The sequence below is a fragment of the Phalacrocorax carbo genome, chromosome 11 (assembly GCF_963921805.1).
Source record: "Phalacrocorax carbo chromosome 11, bPhaCar2.1, whole genome shotgun sequence".
Taxonomy (NCBI): Eukaryota; Metazoa; Chordata; class Aves; order Suliformes; family Phalacrocoracidae; genus Phalacrocorax; species Phalacrocorax carbo.
This window is the reverse complement of record NC_087523.1, coordinates 10,901,586-10,919,587: the sequence shown is the minus strand read 5'-3', so window position 1 is coordinate 10,919,587 and position 18,002 is coordinate 10,901,586. Positions and strand designations below refer to the sequence as shown.

The 18,002-nt window shown below is 46.7% G+C and overlaps 1 protein-coding gene across 1 annotated transcript; it reads right to left on the bottom strand.

The window, feature by feature from the left end:
• Positions 1-342: 342 nt before the first annotated feature.
• On the bottom strand, positions 343-15,956 carry IL13RA2 (interleukin 13 receptor subunit alpha 2). Its single transcript, XM_064463019.1, has 9 exons — positions 15,688-15,956; positions 12,035-12,186; positions 9,765-9,918; positions 9,187-9,307; positions 7,177-7,361; positions 5,918-6,075; positions 4,924-5,068; positions 4,165-4,267; positions 343-3,258 (listed from the first exon to the last, which is right to left on the bottom strand). The coding sequence occupies exons 1-9, from the start codon at positions 15,764-15,766 to the stop codon at positions 3,216-3,218; spliced, it is 1,140 nt and encodes a 379-aa protein (XP_064319089.1). The 5' UTR covers positions 15,767-15,956; the 3' UTR covers positions 343-3,215.
• Positions 15,957-18,002: the final 2,046 nt, after the last annotated feature.

Here is an 18,002-nt window from a genome sequence, read left to right as displayed (position 1 = left end):
TGTTTCATTATTTCCCAAAAGCGGTTAGAATATGACAGACACAAATTGATTTTGCATTTCCCTGCAGCATGCACAGGATCGTGCTTTCATATGTTTGACAAGTATTGACATTCTCTAGGGAAAAAACTCTGTAGGAAAGGTTGCTTTTTATTCTTCAACAAATGGCTCTAAGACTTAATCAGTCAAAGACAGAAAAAAGACGCTAAACTCAAGGGTATACCAAGGAGTTCTCTTTGTGTGTTTGGCAAAGACATGCCTCACCAGACATGTGGGACTAAGATGGTAAAAACACTGGGGAATCCAGACATGAGCTGGGAACAATAAGAGCACAGTATACCAAAGGAGAGATTATGAAAGTATTTTACTGAAAATATTAATTATGGACTACAGTAAATTAATTAAACCACTGTAATGCAAATAGCATGTGAAAGAAATACATAATTAGTGCAATTATATAAATAAAGGAAAAAAAGCATACTACTGAAATTCTAGCAAGGTCCGTTATGTTAGGAAGGACTAGCAGCTGGCCACCTATTAGGATTAAATTTTGCACATGCTGCAGATGTGATGCTGTTAGAAAGTGGGTGGGGGGTGTCTTGCTGCTGCAGGGGTGAGTTTGGTGAACCCCATGCTGGGGCCAAGCCCAGCTTTCCTTACCTAAACACTCCTGGAAAGCTGCAGCATACAGATACCGTAAGTAGATGTACTTAATTTATCACTCTGTTACTAGGCAGGTTTCTAGGCAGGCTTCAGCCTAACTTTTATATTTTCTAGTTACTGAAATAGCTCTCATCTTTTTTGGGGTGAGTTCTAGCTGCAGAGATACATTCGTTCCATCACCACCTATTACCTGTCCCCATTCTCTTTAATTCTTCTTTCCTTCTTACTTCTTTTTAGACAAAATTAGACTAGAAACTTTAATCCAGTTTAAACCCATCCAGCAGGTCAGGGTTGCTGCACCGTTTGGCCCACTCCAAATGCCCATGCCCGGTGTTCCTGTGTGGTGAAACGGGTGAGATCGCATCAGCTGTACCCAGGGCAGCAGGGTAGGCTCTAGCTGCCTGCCTTGCTTTTCCCTTGAGGGGGGGGGGGTTCACAATGCCCTCATGTGGTTTTAGTAGACATTTAAACTGTTTAAGAGGCTGGCAGAACATCAGAGGCCTACCAGGAGTTATTTCCAGTAATGGCAAATCTCAGTGGGACTCTTTCCAATAGTTTTCTCTGGTGCTTTTTCTGGTTTTAACCATTATTATTAGTGCAGTGACTGTTGCCCTGGTGGCAGTTCTGAAAACCCATAAACCAAATGCTACCCAGTTCTGGATGTGCCAAAGTCTAATTCCTGAAAGTACCTGAAAACTCTAGAGGGAGCTTGGCAGAGCATCTCTGCTCATCCTGGTCTTGCAGAGCAGGAGATCTAGGCTTGGTCTTCCCAGAGGTTGCCCTGCCTGGTGGCCCATCGCTCTGCAGAGACGTGCACACAGCCCAGCCACCAGAGCAAGTCAGAGCCAAATATTTGCACTCTACACCAGGGACAGCCACGGTGCCCGTTGTCGCTGCAAGAATCCTTCTGGAGACCAGAGAGGGAAGGAAAGGGACTCTGCAGCTGGAGAGAGGGTGCACAAAGGAGGAAATGCTGTCCTAGCCTCCTGCATCTGCCGTCTTGTATGAACTGCCGTCTTGTATGAACTGTGCCTTCCCCTGAATTGCTCTGACTGAGCATGTTTTGGAGATGCCTGCAGGCCAGGTCTCCCTGAGCTGTGGCTGGGGGCTGCTTCTGGGCCAAGGCAGCCTTATTCCTCCTTCCTTCCTGCTCCCATGGTTCCTTTCATCTTCTCTGTTAGATCAGTGTGTTGCAAGTCCAGCTCCCTTCTCCAATTCTAAGGTGCAGCATTCATCAAGGTAAAATACAGTGTTTCGATGCCTGTTGTGTGTTTGCAGGTATTTTTAAACATAAAGCCATCCCATGCTGGCTGGCCAGAAGACTCAGGAGACAGTAGAGTCAGAGGATAACAACAGTCAGGAAAATTCATTTCTGCTCCAGTCTGTGCATACACCCTTTTTTCCTGGTGCTTTCATCCTTTGGTTGCTCCCCAAATAACATCGGGTTCTTGCCCATTTAACAGTGGAAGCAGCTGACAGTGATTGAATAGTTTTGCAGTTGGGTGTGTAAAACAGCACTTGCTGTGTTTTTTGTGCCTGACTGGATTAGCATGGCTCTTTACAAGCTGATTGATGCAAACTTTATTTCCTCTCTGAGCTTCCAGTGTTCACTAGAAATCCCCATTTGTAATAAATGCTCCTGCAAGAAAATATGTTTTCAGGGTTGTTCAGATGAAAAAAAGGCACACTAAACCTTTGGGTTTGAGTTGGTTAGTTCTTTGACAAAAAAGAAAAAAAACAGAATGGGCTTGGAGGACAGTCTCATCTAGCGCTGACTTTTTAATTTTTTTTATCATAGAATCATAAGGGATGGTTCCTTGAAAATCAGTCAGCAATTTCACCAGCTGAATACATGGTGTTTAGAGACATCTTGGGTGCTTCGCTGAATTCTGGTACCAGTACACGCTTCCTAGAGAGGTTCCCACACTGCCTTTGCCAGAGTAACTCTCACTTCTCTGAAGCATCTGTCCTTTGCGGTAGCTGTGATCATGCCTTTTCACAGCAAAAGTTCCTCTCAAGGCCTCCCCTCTTCAGCTTTGCAACAGAAAAGGCATATCAGTTAATGAAATGTATAGCTCAAGTAGCTCACATTCAGCATTTGGGTGCTCTCAACAGGCTGAGTATTTGGGGACTGGGAAGACGTGGTGAGGGTGAGGTGGGGTACAGTGCCTAGATGCAGAAGTTTGTACCTAGCATTGTGTGTGAGGTGCTGCCCTTCAGTGGATGTCCTTTTGCCAGATTTCTAGAGCCTTCAAAAAGTCAAAACCAAACCCACATAACAATGTATTATCTTTATTCATGGCAGTTTCCACTGCATCCTTTTCCTCCCTTGATCCTGTTATCAGAAACAGCTTGCTCCAGAGTCAGTTTAAAACTCCTCCAATGTTTTCCTGGGCCCGTTGAGAACTTGAATTGCAGCAACCAACCTCACAGGTGGCAGCAAGTAGGGAAGACCCACATGGGCTATAGAAAGCTCAGGGCTTCTTGGCTGTCCTTGGGATGATGTTTTAACAGCAATCCATCAAACACGAGCAGTACAGCAGTCTCAAGCAGAGTTAGCATCCCACTGATGCATGCAATGGCTTTTCTGCTGGGGATCTGAAATGAGCACAGACTGTTATTCGCAGCAGTGGGAGACAGCTGGGGACAAGTTACAGCATCCCAGTGGCAATGCAGGAAGCATTTGCTTTCCACAGTTTTCTTGCTAGCATCTACACTTTGCTTGAATTTTACAAACCAAAACATTTGAAAGGTGGACACAAAACAAAGATGAAGGAGTGTGTGTCTCAGACTCCATGCATTCATCTACCAAACAGGCATTGGTTCATCTCTGAGGACAACATGAAGGTATTTCTATAGCAAAGCCTCCCTCATCAGTGATGCCTTAAGAGGCGTATTAGAAAAGCTACCCACTTGTTTATGCTCTATGGCCATAACGAAAAGGTAATAGTTATCAGTACCAGGGGATCAACTCTCTCTAAGTGATCCTTCAGACCTGAAGAAAATGTCATCAGTACCAATAATTTGGATATGGGCAAATTCATCCACTGCATCTGCTTTCCCCCCATGCCGTCGTTGACATGAATGCAATCAACTGGGCTGGCAGTGCAAAGAGAATGAATCCTTAGCCCCTAAAAATGGCACTTCTTTAACACAACCAGTACAAATCTCTGCTGCCTGAGTGGTTTAGGGCAAGATAATAGCATTATTTATGCTGCTGTGCATGCAAGTAACTTTGCTGCATTTAACAGAAGCAGTCTGGTCTCGTATGAGCAGCATTTGAGTCTCTGCCATGAGTTTACGGGTTGTTGTGAGGCATTTGATATCAGGAACAGCCACACTTACAAGGTTGTTTCCTGAAAATAAACTGTTGTTTGGTGTCCAATCTTAGAGCATCTATTAATGTTTGGCTCATAGCATTTAATATGTTGTTCCATTTATTACTGTAGTCTGAGACACCCGCATAAAAAGCACATTGCATGGACAGGCTGCCTTGGTACTTACCTTTTCTTGCACTGGCCAATCAACATACATATTATGAGGCTACTTGACAAACTCAGAATGACTGGAATGAGGATAAATAGCTGCTTGTCCTCTTTTATGGACACTGCAAAGATAAATGACAGCAAATAAGGAAACACTAGCTTCCAGGACAGGTCATATCACCTCTTCCAAAGCTTGGGCTCAGATGTAAACTCAGTGTGTTCAGGTTTGTAACCCTACATTTATTGATTGATTGACTGACTGATTTCAGATATATGCCAGGTACATATCACTGTATAGGGTAACGCACTCCTTCAGGGTAACATATCCTGCATATATACGTAGCCACTGAATGTGCCTCGTCCCTGCCTTCAGCATCTTGCAGCAGAGCCCGTGCACACGGGCCAGCCCTGTAGAGCGTACGGGGTGCAGAGGAGCTGATCCATGGTGCGGGGCAGCCAGGAGGATGCCCTGTGGAGAGACTCTGAGCACCGCGTGCCCTCTCTTGCAAAGCCATCACTCCGCCATCACAGCTGTCCCTGTGCAGCGGGAAAACTGCTGGTGCAGAAGCGTTAATATAGTGGGGCTTGCCTGCTAAGTGCACTGGAGATGCAAAGCTGCGGGAATGGCTGAGCTGGAGTAGGTTGAGGGTGTAACTGAACCAGGAACCCACCTCCAGCGCTGGACACCAGCAGATGCCCATGGCAGCCATCAGTGCTTGGTTCCAAACAGGCTTTACAAAGGATATAAAAGAAATGCTGGTTACTTTGGGGTCCATACCAGAGAAACACTCCTGCGTCCATTCACTCCAAAAGCCCTGGTCAGCACAGAAAATATTTGTTCTCCCCCTGACACGAACACATGAAATACGGCTTTGATTTGCTCTGGAAATTGTTAAAGCGGTCTCCATTTGGGTTGACACAGCCTGAGAAACAAAACAGAACAAATGTCAAGGAATTATGTGCCACCACTAGAAGCTCTCTGGCATGGCCTGATGTTTCTGAACATACTCTCCAGGGTCAGCAAACCCTTGGATTATGTTTTGGCAGTTTTAAATGATTTCATAATAGTTCTGGACCAGCTAATGCTGATTATGGAGACAAATCTACTGAAAATGTGTACATTCTAGGGGGCACCATCATGTGTGGTGTCATTTATGCCTGTTAATTTATGGAAGCTTTCATTAAATTAGCTAAGAAGACTCATGTGTAGAATACGGCAACTGAAGAAAAAAATGTCCTTCAGCTGTCCTTTATGATTAATTAGTTCTTGCCATTTTTTTTTCCATCAAAAGTGCATCTGGATAATGCACAAGATAAAAGCACCATGCCTAAAGGACGCGTTGTGTCGCAGGCCCCTTCTCTGGAGAGGTTAGAATTATAGTTTCATTGGAACAAGTTGTGCCACCATATCCAGGAAAACAAACCACAAGAACTCTTAAGTTCCCATGATGACAGCTTTCTGAGATAACAGGCAGGAGGCCAGAGAACGTGATCGCTCAGAGACCCGTGCTGGGATCTGTTACTGCTAAAGCAAACGCTGTGGCTGGAGGTCAGGGTGTTAAGTAGGAACATGTGCAATGGAGCAGCCCTTCAGTGTTTTCCACTGGCAGCACCAGCTAACGTATCTGCGCAGTCCATGCACAGGGTAGCTAACACGCCATCCGCAACTCAGTGCGAACCCTGATTTTGTGGCGTGCCTCCCCTCTGCCGGCTCTCAGACGGGGCTCCCCCACCCCTTCCCCTCCCTGCCACATGGCGTGTCTTGTCCCTACCGCCCAAGCAGCCTTGGCCTCCCCCTGATCTTCTGCCAGCTGAACCTCGTACTCCAGGCACTGGGGCGGCGTTTCACCCCCCGGCGGGCTCCATGCCACGTGGAGATCCTCAGATGCAGACACGGAAACCACCAGCTGCTTTGGGGGCGAGGGCTTTGCTACGGGAGGAGAACAAAAAGAGAAGAGGTCAAAGAGGTGCAATTAGACAGCTCCTGGTGGGAAAGGATTCAGTTAATCACTGCCAACCTCTGCCCCTTTTCCCTGTTGATGGGATTCCTGAGCTCCCATTGCTATCAGCCATGATGCTGCAGGAGCAGGATGTCACTGAGGCTGGAGGGTGGGTTGTTTATTTTAACTTGACACACAGGATAGGCTGGGTCCTTGGTCTGGGCTTCAGTGCGGAGGTTTTGAAATGCTGGGGTGTGAGCACTGTGCTTGGCACATTCCCCTTGCAGTGAGGCCAGCCAGTCCTCCCTGCGCTGCGAGGGCAGCCCCAGCCCTTGCAGTGAGACACTGCGACGGTTTTGGCCTGACACACTCTGCATCCCAGGAGAGGCCCTGGTTTATGCCAGATGCCCAAAGCTACACGTGAAGTACATTGGAGCACTAACTGAATCCAGAAACCCTGCTTATTAGCCCTGTGGCTTAACTGGAAGACTAGCTATTTAGTCCCCAACATTTACATGTAGGTAGATGATCAGCTTGGGAACTGCCCATATAAAGAGCAACTACGTGCATCTGGTTATACGTCATGCTCTGCTTTGCTGCCTTTCCCCATCTCTGATGGGTTTGAAAACCACCTTTGCTCTGGCAGACGCCATCATTTCTTGCACTCAATTCTCCCCAACCCTTACCTTGGTTTGACCAGCAAAGCCCAAAGATCTCTCCTGTTCTTGCAGCAGGTTTCAATTCCAGCAGGAGTAAATGAAGCCACCTCTGTGGCGGGGCTGCTAGACACAAAACACCCATAGCTGCTCTGTCATCTGCCCAGCAGGCCATTTAGGTCCCAAGTTGTCCAGCTGCTGAATGCAGCACTTGGGGGCACCTGTGGACCCTCCAGGGTGGGTGCCGAGTGGGGTTGCTTGCCTGCAAACACTGCTGGAAACTAGAGTCCCGTGTGGCACATGCCACAGCCCCTTCTCCAGGGGAAATCCACCTGGACACATTACAGCAACCCATCTACAAGAGCACACATTTGTTTGAACCCCTCATGTAAGATGTGAGCCTTAAGTGCCCTGCTGCTTTTCTGCCAGTGTTACCTAGGTTGTGAAGGCGAAGGGTGACATACAATGGCCGTAGCAGCGTGGCTGCCGCTGAACCGTTGACACAAATGCTCAAATCCTTATATTCTGCCTGGCTCAGGTTTTGCAACATGCAGCCGATGTTTATACCATGATCCTGAATATAGTCATCACACTGCACTGCATGGTCCAGCCCCTCGTACCTAGCGGTGTATTAGGAAAACAGAAAGAAAAAAATAACCAAAGCAATGGCAGTTACTACTTGGGTAATGGCTTTTTTTTTTAAATTGGACCTAAGCCTCAGGTAACACCTATAGCCTACCCACCCTTTGCCTTTTGTAAGTGACCCAAAGCACAATGTTATCCATTGGCCACCTGGACTTCTGCTATGGGAAACGTGGGGAGGAGAAAAAAACCCAAATTACCATGCACAGATGGCTTCCCAGGTTGGATTGTAGGCTGTGTCAGCCTCTCCCCAAGGCCATTCCTGGAGCACAAGTGGCCTCACAAAGTGCCACTGTGTGAGTGGAGCCGGGGCAGGATCTGGCCCTTACGCACGGAGACAGCCATCCTCCCATGGCCCACTTACAGCACCGTCAGGCACCGACTCTGGAATTGCAGAAAAGTCTCCTCCCAAGCCAAATGCAGTGGTTTGTGGCATGTGCCATGAATGGAATGAGTGTTACCGAGCTGCCACGGCTGATTGTGGGTGCCATCTACATGGGAAGATAATGGAAACCTACGGGTGGGAGCAAGGAAGGGGTTTGCTGGCTATTAGCCAATGTGCAACCACAGCCCTGTCCTCTCAAACGGCCTCCTGTCTTTGGGGGCCACTAGCCAATTCTTGATTGTTGGCCCCAGCCTGGAAATACTAAGTGGTGGTTCATATTACCTTTTAAGACCCCTGCTGGGTTAGTGCCCTTGAGGCAGGGCTGAATCTGGCCTCTGTACTCTGCACCTAATGAAAGTCTCCCTGCACAGCACATTATGTTTTGGGGAAAAGTTCATGTGGTAGTGCTAGAAAAATTAACTCACAGGGATCAAAGAATGCCGTGCCTGTGGTCCGACCCACTCTTGTTATACAATGGGACCCAAATCCAAATGCCTGGTTTTGTTACAGGCAGTCAGTAAGGGAGGGTTTGCTGGGTTTTGGGGTTTTTTTTGTATTTGGTTGGGGTTTTTTTTTAGGAATGAATCATTAATTTCCATGGCTTCCTTCAAGCAGACCTTTGTAGTTTTAAATCAGTGGTTTTGCTTTGAAGACTATTTCTAAGAGCTACATGGAAACTATTTTTAAAAAAGCAGCTATGGTTTTCTACACATAGTCCAAAGGCATGAAACCCAATGATTTCCTAACTAATCATCCTTACCATAGTATCATAAGAACTGAAGCATAAATACAGCATTCGCTTTGTCCAAAACCACTAAGTCTATCTTTGTTTTTCTTGCAGAGCAGAATCATTAGTCAGCAGTATAGAAGAAAGAACTGAGAAGTACGCATTATTACTACATTTTGGCAGCATGTTTGCTTGTATGTGATGTGCTAAGGCTATGAAAATATATTTGAAGAGTAAAACTCTTAGTTGCCAAGAAGTCCTGCTTTTTGTATAGTGTTCACTGAGCTTGGTACCCTCCTGCTGAATCCTATCCTATAGAGATATATGTGCTGTGATCAAGGGAAATGTGCAGCCAGAAAGATCCAGGTACATTCAGCAAAGGGAAAGCACAAGGCATCGTGATGGACAACATGCAGAAAGTGCTCCATGGGGGTGAATGAAAGGAAAAGGAGGAAGGGAGAAGGCATTCCCTGTAGGTGGTCTGCACGAGCCTGATTTTAAGGAAGGAAGCACGGATTTGGTATTTCCTTGCCAGAAGGCACTTGTTGCTTGGAGCATTATTTCTGCTCTTTCTGTGTGGATCGTGCAATAGCTTTGCCAGCCATAAAAGCATATTTGCTGTGGCATTTTAGTACCCTGAAGGGTTCAGTTGATTGCTGCTCGGATGTTTTTCTATTTTGCTGATACATACCAATAATATAGTCCATAATGTACGCCGTGAGGAGCAAAGAGACCCGGTTGCCAAGTGCACTTGAGGTATTCCCAGTCATGATAGATGCAGTGGAAATTCTGAACCTCTGATTCCAGTTTTCCTGTCAAATGAGAAGGAAATAACCACTGTTTAACAACATGCCAGTCAGGCTCAGCAGAAATATCATTTTATATCTTTGAACAATTGTGTGCTGCAGTTGAAAGACAAAAACAGAAAAGAAGGCCGGTCACCATTATTAGATAGTTTTGCTGCCAAGTTTCCTATAAAAGCCAGTTCACTCTACTTGGAGCGGAAAGATGCATAACTGAACTTTCCATTCAGCAGTGGAGCTCATGGAGGGCAACCCAGCAGAGCCAGGGAACGGGCAGAGGGGAATGAGCCCCAGGTATCCAGTAACCACAGCCACAGCCAGTGGGAGCAGAGATATTCTGGTGTCTTCTACCTCAGCAAGCCCTGCAACATCTTATCCATCTGGCAACCCTCAGGCCAGCAGCGGTTCATGCAACAGGCTCATGCAAAGCGCAAAACCGCACCAGGTACCGAAGGCTGTTCCTAACCTTGCAATGGGACCTGAAAGGTAGCATAAATCCAGTCGCTTTGCACCTCCACGTCATCAGTACACCGTCCTTCGAGCAGTGTCTGTACCTTCACTTCAGCAGTCCTGCTGAGGTCAAAGCCGACTCTGAATTTTAGCTTCCTAGTAAAAATAACCTGGTTGAAAGACAGATGTTATAAATACCTCTTTTGTCGCTAAGTGGGCTGCAGAATTAGCTACCATTGCTCCCGCCATAGCTGTGAGTAGGCTCATTCATGTGCTTTAATGTTTCTTTACATTTCTGTCCTGCTTCTCCTGCCCAGTGCTTCTCCAGCTCTCTTGTACCACCTGCTCTGCCCAGCCTCACTGGCTTTGAGTCCCTGCACCCTGCAGGACACCAGCAAGGACAAGACAGAGCAGGCTATGGTTCAAGCGATCCCCACCAGCCAGGAGCACCAGGGAGGTCTGATAAGGATACCACTGTAAATCCAGGATAAAAGGCACTTGTTCATGATGCGAGATAATCAGAAACAGAAGGAATGAGTCCTGGAACTGATAGTTCCCATGGGAAGCACAACCACACCCTACAAGGATGGAGCAGCAGCCAGGGACACAGCGTGGGCTCACCATTGCATGCCGCTGGGCTTAGCCCTTTGTGGGAGGTTTTAAACACACACTCTGAAGGTTTTTCTTCCTTTTTTTTTTTCTCAGACTTACTCCCTCTTACTTTACACAAGGGAAAAATAAGTTGGCAAGTGTTACAACAAATGGCGAGTGAGAGAAGGTGGTGCGTTAGCCCAAGCGGGTCAGAACTAATGTGCGCTATAAAGCATCCGCATGCTGCAGCAGGGCCTGCAAGGGCGCAGCCCAGGCAGCGTGTTGTCAGCAGCCCCAGTGTGTGAGCCGTGTTGAACTGTCTGTTTCTAACAGACATCGATGACTCTTGCGTCCACTGATCCCAGTGTGATTTTGTTCAGGCTGACTTTGTGGCCTTATCTGGTGTCAAGGTTTTGGCAGGGTACCAGAGGCGGTTCTTTTCTACATTTTAGATCTGCCTTGTATAAGACACTTCTATTACTGGTGATTTAGGGAATGCTGATGTGTTTTTTTTAAACTGCGGTTTTGGGGTTTTTTTGCACTTTTTAAATGCCAGTAAAAATCATCTTAAAAGACTCTGCACAGCTGCACGCTGCTGCCTGGCTGGGAGCGTGACGTGCCTCATGACCAACATCAGGTTGAAGAGCCCCTTTCCATGTCCTTGTGATTGCAATCCGTACCTGAAACAGGGTGGGAGGCATCGTACTCTTCCACCTCTGCAGGCTCCCAAGGGGTGGCTGGGCCAAAACCCGCTTGCGTGGTGGCTCAGTGCAGCCTGGCAGCCTTGGCTTTGCTGCCTCGGGTGGATGGAGCGGGTGACAAGGCAGGACATGCAGAAATGTTTCACAGATAGAAGCTGGGGTCCATAGCACTGCTAGCCTGATGTGACTGCTCCTTCTCTCTCTCCCTGGTCTCTTGAGCTGACGAGCTCTCTAGGACACTTGCTTTAGGATTGTGCAAAAAGATCTCCCTTTCTTTCAGGACACCAATCTGTATTTTGGGTTGTTAGGGTACCTTTTCCATGTGTTCCTCAGTACCTTGTGCCAACCAAAGAGCCTACTGCTGGGTTTCTCCCCTCCCACTCTGTTTACCATCCTAACCCTGCAACAGCTTTCCTCTTCTAATCGCTCCCAAAATACATTCCTATAACCCTTCCTGTACTGTGCCTGCCTGCTATTGCCCAGCTACACATCAGTGAGAGAAGACTGACAATTTTATCATAGAGCTAAGTTAGAGTCAAGCATATCTAAAAGACAAAAGTAAATGGTAATTAAACACCCTTCTGGATAAATGAAATGTTAGAACATTATATTTAATGAAATTTAATCATTTATTTATCACTTTGCATCCCTAAGGATCTTCTGACACCGCGTGTCAGTTCAAGCCCTGTAAAGACTTTCTAAAACGTGTCGTGCCTTTTACAATGAGGATGCTACTAGATATTGGATTATTTTTGGCAGCAAGCACCACACCCTCTGACAGAAATAGCTGCTTCTCTGACTGCTGCTGCTGCTGTGTCAAAACACATTCCCATCTGGCAAAACATTCAAACCACTGGAACAGTCTGGCTTTTTCATGGAAAGCTGGAACTGCTTTGGTACCACTCCTCCTTGAAATGCAAACATAAACCCATGCAGGAACTAAAGGCAGAACAATAGCTTGGATTTAAGAGGATTAAACCATGCTTTGTCTTACCTTCCAGTCTCTGTCACCAGTGTTGCGGTACTCAAACTTGTATTTTACTGTGCATTCATTGAAGGTTTGTACGTTGGGTGGAGGTTTCCACTCTATATCGAGAGACCCTAAGAGTCCAGGGTCAGTGACCTGAAGGTCTTGTGGGGGAGCAACTAAATTGAAAACAAAGCAGGGCATAAAACAGTGTCAATGTAAAGAAAACAAAGTCGTGAAATGAGATGAGAAATGCAGCTGCTGGATGTGGAGGGAAGCACTGCTGGTCCAGGTCCAGCCCTGGCTACTATTAAATAGCCAGGGCCTGTTCTCAACAAACACGCACAAGCTCTGCTCTTGCCCAGTTTTTGCTGATGCTCAGAGAAAACACTCAAAATACCCTTGAAAAGGCACCAAGAATGTGACATCTTTGACACTCCTTGTAAGATGTTTCGAGCAAAACTACTGTCCTGGAATGACCTTTCAATTCCTATATTTGCTTATTTTTAACTCATGCTGTTTACTGACTGTCAGGACAAGGGTCCTTGCAAACGTTGTGTTCAACACATACATCAACGTAGGATGACAGAGCACAGCATGCTGTCAGGGAAAATTATATTCCTTAACCATAACAGACACAAATCACCCATATCGCTTTAAATATTCCTGTCAAGTATATTAAAGATTAATGAAAAACCAAGACAAAAAACATACAGAAGCAGAAAAGCAGATAGTTAAAATCATTCTTATTTTAGACATCTATCAGCTATACAAAAATGTGCTTTTATAGCCAATCTAGCTTTTATTAAGCTATTGTAAGGTGCTGCCCTGTGTCAATAAATCAGCATATATTATGGATGAGTTCCATACTAAGACATGCTTCCTAAAAGCCCAGCTCCATAAGGAGCTGTCATTCACATGACGAAAACTGTTTGGCTATTCAGTTTTATTAGTTCAAACTAAGTCAATTTTTGTAACATCTAAGGTAATTTTTCTCCCCTGTCTAGAGGTGAAGTTATCCATTTGGGTTTCTACATATTCACTGCATGATATGCTTTTTTTCACGGTGATCTGGAGCCCATCTCCTGGCAGTGTCAGTCCAGCATTGCCACCACGTCTCTGTTTGAGTCTGGCCTCCAGGTCACTGGCCTCTCTGCCACCTTTTTCATGTCTTCATCAGGATTTACACCATTTTTCCTTTCTCTTTTTTTTATTAAATCCATTGTGAAAGCAGACCCTGAGAATATCTTTCAGTGGAAGATGGTGATATAAATCAAATTTTAATATGCTCCTTGGAAAGTTTGCAGAAAACATCGTTGGAGGATTTATTTCTTCTAAGAAAACTCTCCCAAATGAAACACACCACAGGCAGCAGTCTTAAGGCCCCACTTTTCCCAGCGTGTAAAGCTCCATGGGAGATCTGTTGTTTTGCTAGATGGCAAAGGCAGATATCATGGCAATATATTTAGGGAGATGCTGGGGCAAGGAACGATAGACTATAATAATTTGGAGAAAAAAATAGATTTGATTTCATTTTCTGTGTAACAAGTAAAACACTCTCCCTCTCACCGTGAGGCCCATGGATGCAGCCTGGGTTCAGAGGGTGGTGGTGGGCTTGCTCCAGCTCCAGGGGCAATGGGCATGGTCCTGCATGTGCAGTAGCTTGTAGTCAGCAGCCCCACGGCCCGCAGGAGGTGAGGGCCTGATACCGCTATGCTACAACGGGCTCAGATTTCCCAGCACGGGCAGAGGGGTGGAACAGGGGCACGGGCAGCTCTGCCTGAGCGGAGGGTGCTCCAGCTGGGCTCTTGGTGAGCATCGGAGGTGGGAGCGGGGGTGAGGTGAGGGCATCTCACCCGCCTCACAGGTCTTCCCAAGTATGCAAAGGCTCCAGGAAAGGGAGAAGCCGCACGGGGGACAGCAAGCCTGTGGGAATGGCGCTTGAAGAGCTGCAGCTGCTAAAAAACAAATGAGTGCTTTGTCCAGAACAGCCATTTATAGCCTCATGGAGGCAGGGCAGGAGAGAAGGTGAAGGGGTGTGTTTCCCACCAGCCAGCCCAGGCTCAGGCTGAGAGCCCACCAGGGCTGGCGTGAGGGAGGGCTTCCCCATCGCCGGCGCACCGTGTCCTAGAGCCGACCCCTGTTATGGTGGCTGGCCGAGCGCTGCTGGCAGGGCTGCGAGCTGGACTTTCCTGCACTTGGGAAGCTCCTCCTGAGTGGATAAATGCTGAGCCTCGCAGCTATGCAAACAAAGAAGCGAAAAGCTACTAGCCTTTGTCATAAGCCTGGCAGTAAGCTGTCAAGAGACAGCTACATTGGGCAAAACTGGAATTTCTGAGTGGAAACTTGTTTCCATCCTAAGCTTGAACAAAACAGTAATTTATTTTTTTTTCAAAACTGTAAACAAAAGTTCATGCAAAATAAATTTTTACTGGATTGCAGAGGGAATGGAAAAGCTTCTTTTTGGGATGTGGCTTGCATGCTGGGATCTGATTGTTTTTAAATGTCAGCACTGCCTCTTGCAGTTTCTCATTTTCATACCTTTACATCACAAACCAGTCTCACTCACACCACTCATACAGAACACAGGACTAGAAATACTCTATTTCCTTATCCAGTCTTGAAGGAGAGCTGCTCCTGAACGTTTCTTGGAAAAAATAAAAACCCCAAGAACTCTACCTGATTTGCATGGCGGTGACTCACGTAGCAATGTAATGGCTCGACACCCACAGCCCTCACGGCCACCGGCTCCTGGTTGCAGCGCACACTCACTCGAGCGTTGCAGCTTGACGATGAACCCGGCTGGCTCCCACTGCCTTGCCCCATGCCACGCGGTGCCTTAGGTGATGCAAGCAGCAGGAGGTTTTGCAATTTTCCACCTGTTTTGCCAGCGGAAAAATGGCAACCTGCCAGGTGTCCCCCCCCCCGCATATTTTCTATGTCTGCACTTCTCTGTGCTGGTCAGAGGGGTGCAGGAAACTTTCATGTTTTGAGAAGCCCATTTTAAAGGCAATGCTGCTTTGCTTGGTGTGGCAGTGCCATGTTTGCTGGCAGCTTTCCGTCGGTGCTGGCTGGCTAAGACAGGGAGCCTTTTCGCGCCCTCCTGGCCAAGTTTTCACCTCTCCACTGTGCACTGGCTGCAGCAGGGAGGGCTGGACCTGCTCGCCATCCCTCTGAAGAAGGAAAGCTTTTGGCTACAAAGTCCCAGCTACTTGGGGTTGGAGCATGTGGTGCGGCAAAGAGGTGCTTGAAGGCTTGAACCAAAGAGTGCTTGAAGTGCCATTGCCATGGACGACAGCTCGCAGAGCAATATTTTTTTTTAGAAGAAAGTATTATTCTCCTATAAGGAGCAAGCCTTGTGTTTCTTAAGCCTAGCACAGTCTGTCTGTCTGGGACCACACTCAGAAGCATTTATGTATCGAAGTGGCATTTATATTTGATAACTTTATATCAAACAATATAGTCACTGTGCACCAAAGGCAGTTTCTGCTCCTTTTGAAGTTACTCAGAAAAATATCCACTAAACACAATAGATTTACACAATTGATTACAGGTTTATAAATCAGTCGCTGTAACACACACACGAGAAAAGCTTCGGTAGAAGGACTAAGTTCATAAAGGGCCCGAGGTAATATCAAGCACGTGCTAGGCAGCAACACGAGAGGCACGCCAGGCTTTACCTGTGGTGTGGTAGGAGGCGGACGCCAGGCAGCCCCACACCAGCGCCACCGCCAGCGCGTGCAGCTGCCGGCGAGCCATGCAGCGGTGGGAGGGCAGCGGTCCCGCCGGAAGGTGTGTGGCGTCAGAGCAGCAGTCCCGCGGCACACGTGCAAGGAGGCTGGAGGAATAAAGCAGAGTTGAAAGGCTTCAGCACATCGGTGCGGCCCTGGAATTCCCTGTGCAGGGTGAGCACTGACAACAAGCACCTTTTTACTTGTTTACCAAGTCTGATTAATCATTTCCCAGAGGACTTTTATTTGTAACTTTTGGGGATGGCAACACATGGATGACTTTGGCTTCATTTGAAATAGTTTCTGGCTAGCTAAGCACATTCTCCTAAGGCACGTCAGCCTGTACTTCAGTCATCAAGCCATCTGCCGCCTGCCTTCCATGGAAAGAGTGACGCAGCTGAGTGACTGACCCGTCTGCTGTAGGAAGTGCCTTGGAACAATTTTAATTTTCATTAAAAATACCCCCAAACAGCATGCCTGAGCCTTGCCTTATCCTATAAACAGAGATGTCTCATGCAACTGTCACCAGTGCTTTTGGCTTTCCTGTTTCAGGATTTGGTGACTAAAAAGAAAAAAAAAAAAAAAAGGCAGCGAGAGGCTTCCCTTTCTAATTCACCCTCCAACAAAAAAGTAATGGTAGGAATGCATGTGAGGAGGCTGCTTAGTTGTCATGATCATTTTTGAAAGGGACAAATTTCTCTTCCTGAGCAGGTCTGCTGGAGGGAAGATGGGGACTGAGAGGGAGAGAGGAGCAGGGGTTTGTGGTGGGGGGATCTTCTCCTTCTTTCAGATTTCGTGCTGAAGATGGGTAGGAATCACTGCCTACGGACACACCAGCCCAGCTGGCTTCCCTGTGCCAGAAAGCACATGGATTACAGGTAAAAAGAATATATATATAAAAATAGATATTATTTAATTTTTACATATAGATACAGATCAGATAAAGAGAGAGAGATACGGCTTAGCTATAGATATCAATCTTCTGAAAGCTTGAGGCCACTGCTTGGGCGCTGCTTGCGTAGGGATATGGTGACATCTGCATGAACAGATGATTCACCACTGAGCTCCTTTCAGCTTACAAACTCGCTTTACCTTGGTCCTGCAGCCTTGCCTATAAAAGGTGGACTCCCAGGTTATACGCTGGCACGGCTGCTTACTCCGCAGCACCCATGGCTACAGTGCGACAGCACAAAATCCGGGGTCTGCTGAATGGCAGCTTCATGTCAGAGGGACCCTGGGAAATCTGAGGGTTGGGGCCAAGAAAAATCCCATCATTTGAAGAAGTAGCTCAGGGGAGCCAGAGGAGACAGGTTGTGCTGGCAGGGCAGAGGGAGTTTAAATTAACCAGAAATTTTAACTGGCAACATATGGCAGCAGTTAAAAATACACAACAGTTTTAAAAGTTAATTTTAAATTTAAATTAATATAAAATCTCTCTGAGTCCATCACTTAAGTATAAGCAATATCAGTAATTTTTCTGTTTCACTGTGAAATGAGAACATGTGGAGAAGTTCCAGCCAGAATAAATGACTGAATTACTACTTAACATATTGAACGCGACATAAAACTTGTGGCAGTACAAACCTGGCTGTATGCTTAAGTCTCTGTCTCAGAAAGGTCTCGTAATTCAGGACAAGGATGCAATGATAACGAGAGCTGGCTTACAGAGCTGGGAAAAGCAGCAGCTATAACTCACAGCTGGTGAGTAACAGCACCCAAGGACTGCACATGGATGTTAGTGGAGAAAGCTTTTTCCATTTCCGGTACAGTTATTTTTGATGTATTCACATGGTTTCACAAGGTGAGTAAAAATAAACAAAGGCTTACACAGAAAGATTTAAAGTGAGCAAAGTGCTTTTACCTGGATCTCTAAGTGCATGGGAGCTCCTCTGCCGCTGGAGTGCTGAGCTTCTCAGCAGCCTCATAGCTGCTCTGCTCAAAACCTTGCATTTTGTAGAAATTTGGAGGTTTTTAAAGAGGCCCGTCTGTTGTCTTCAGGGATCAGATGCCATACTGCAATGTTATGGCACTTGCCACACGATCAGAGCCTTACTAAGCTAGCGCTAGAGAGGACATTGCTGGGATTTATGAGGCGTTGGTGTTAATTGTTGCTGTAACTGTGCTGAAATAGGTCAAAGGTACGTTTGAAACATTCAAATGATTTATTAAAATGAAAACCAAATGGCATAATCAGCGCAGGCTGTCTGCCAGCGGCTGCCCGAGCCCCGCGCGGCAGCTCACAGCTGTCCCTGGCACCTGGAGCC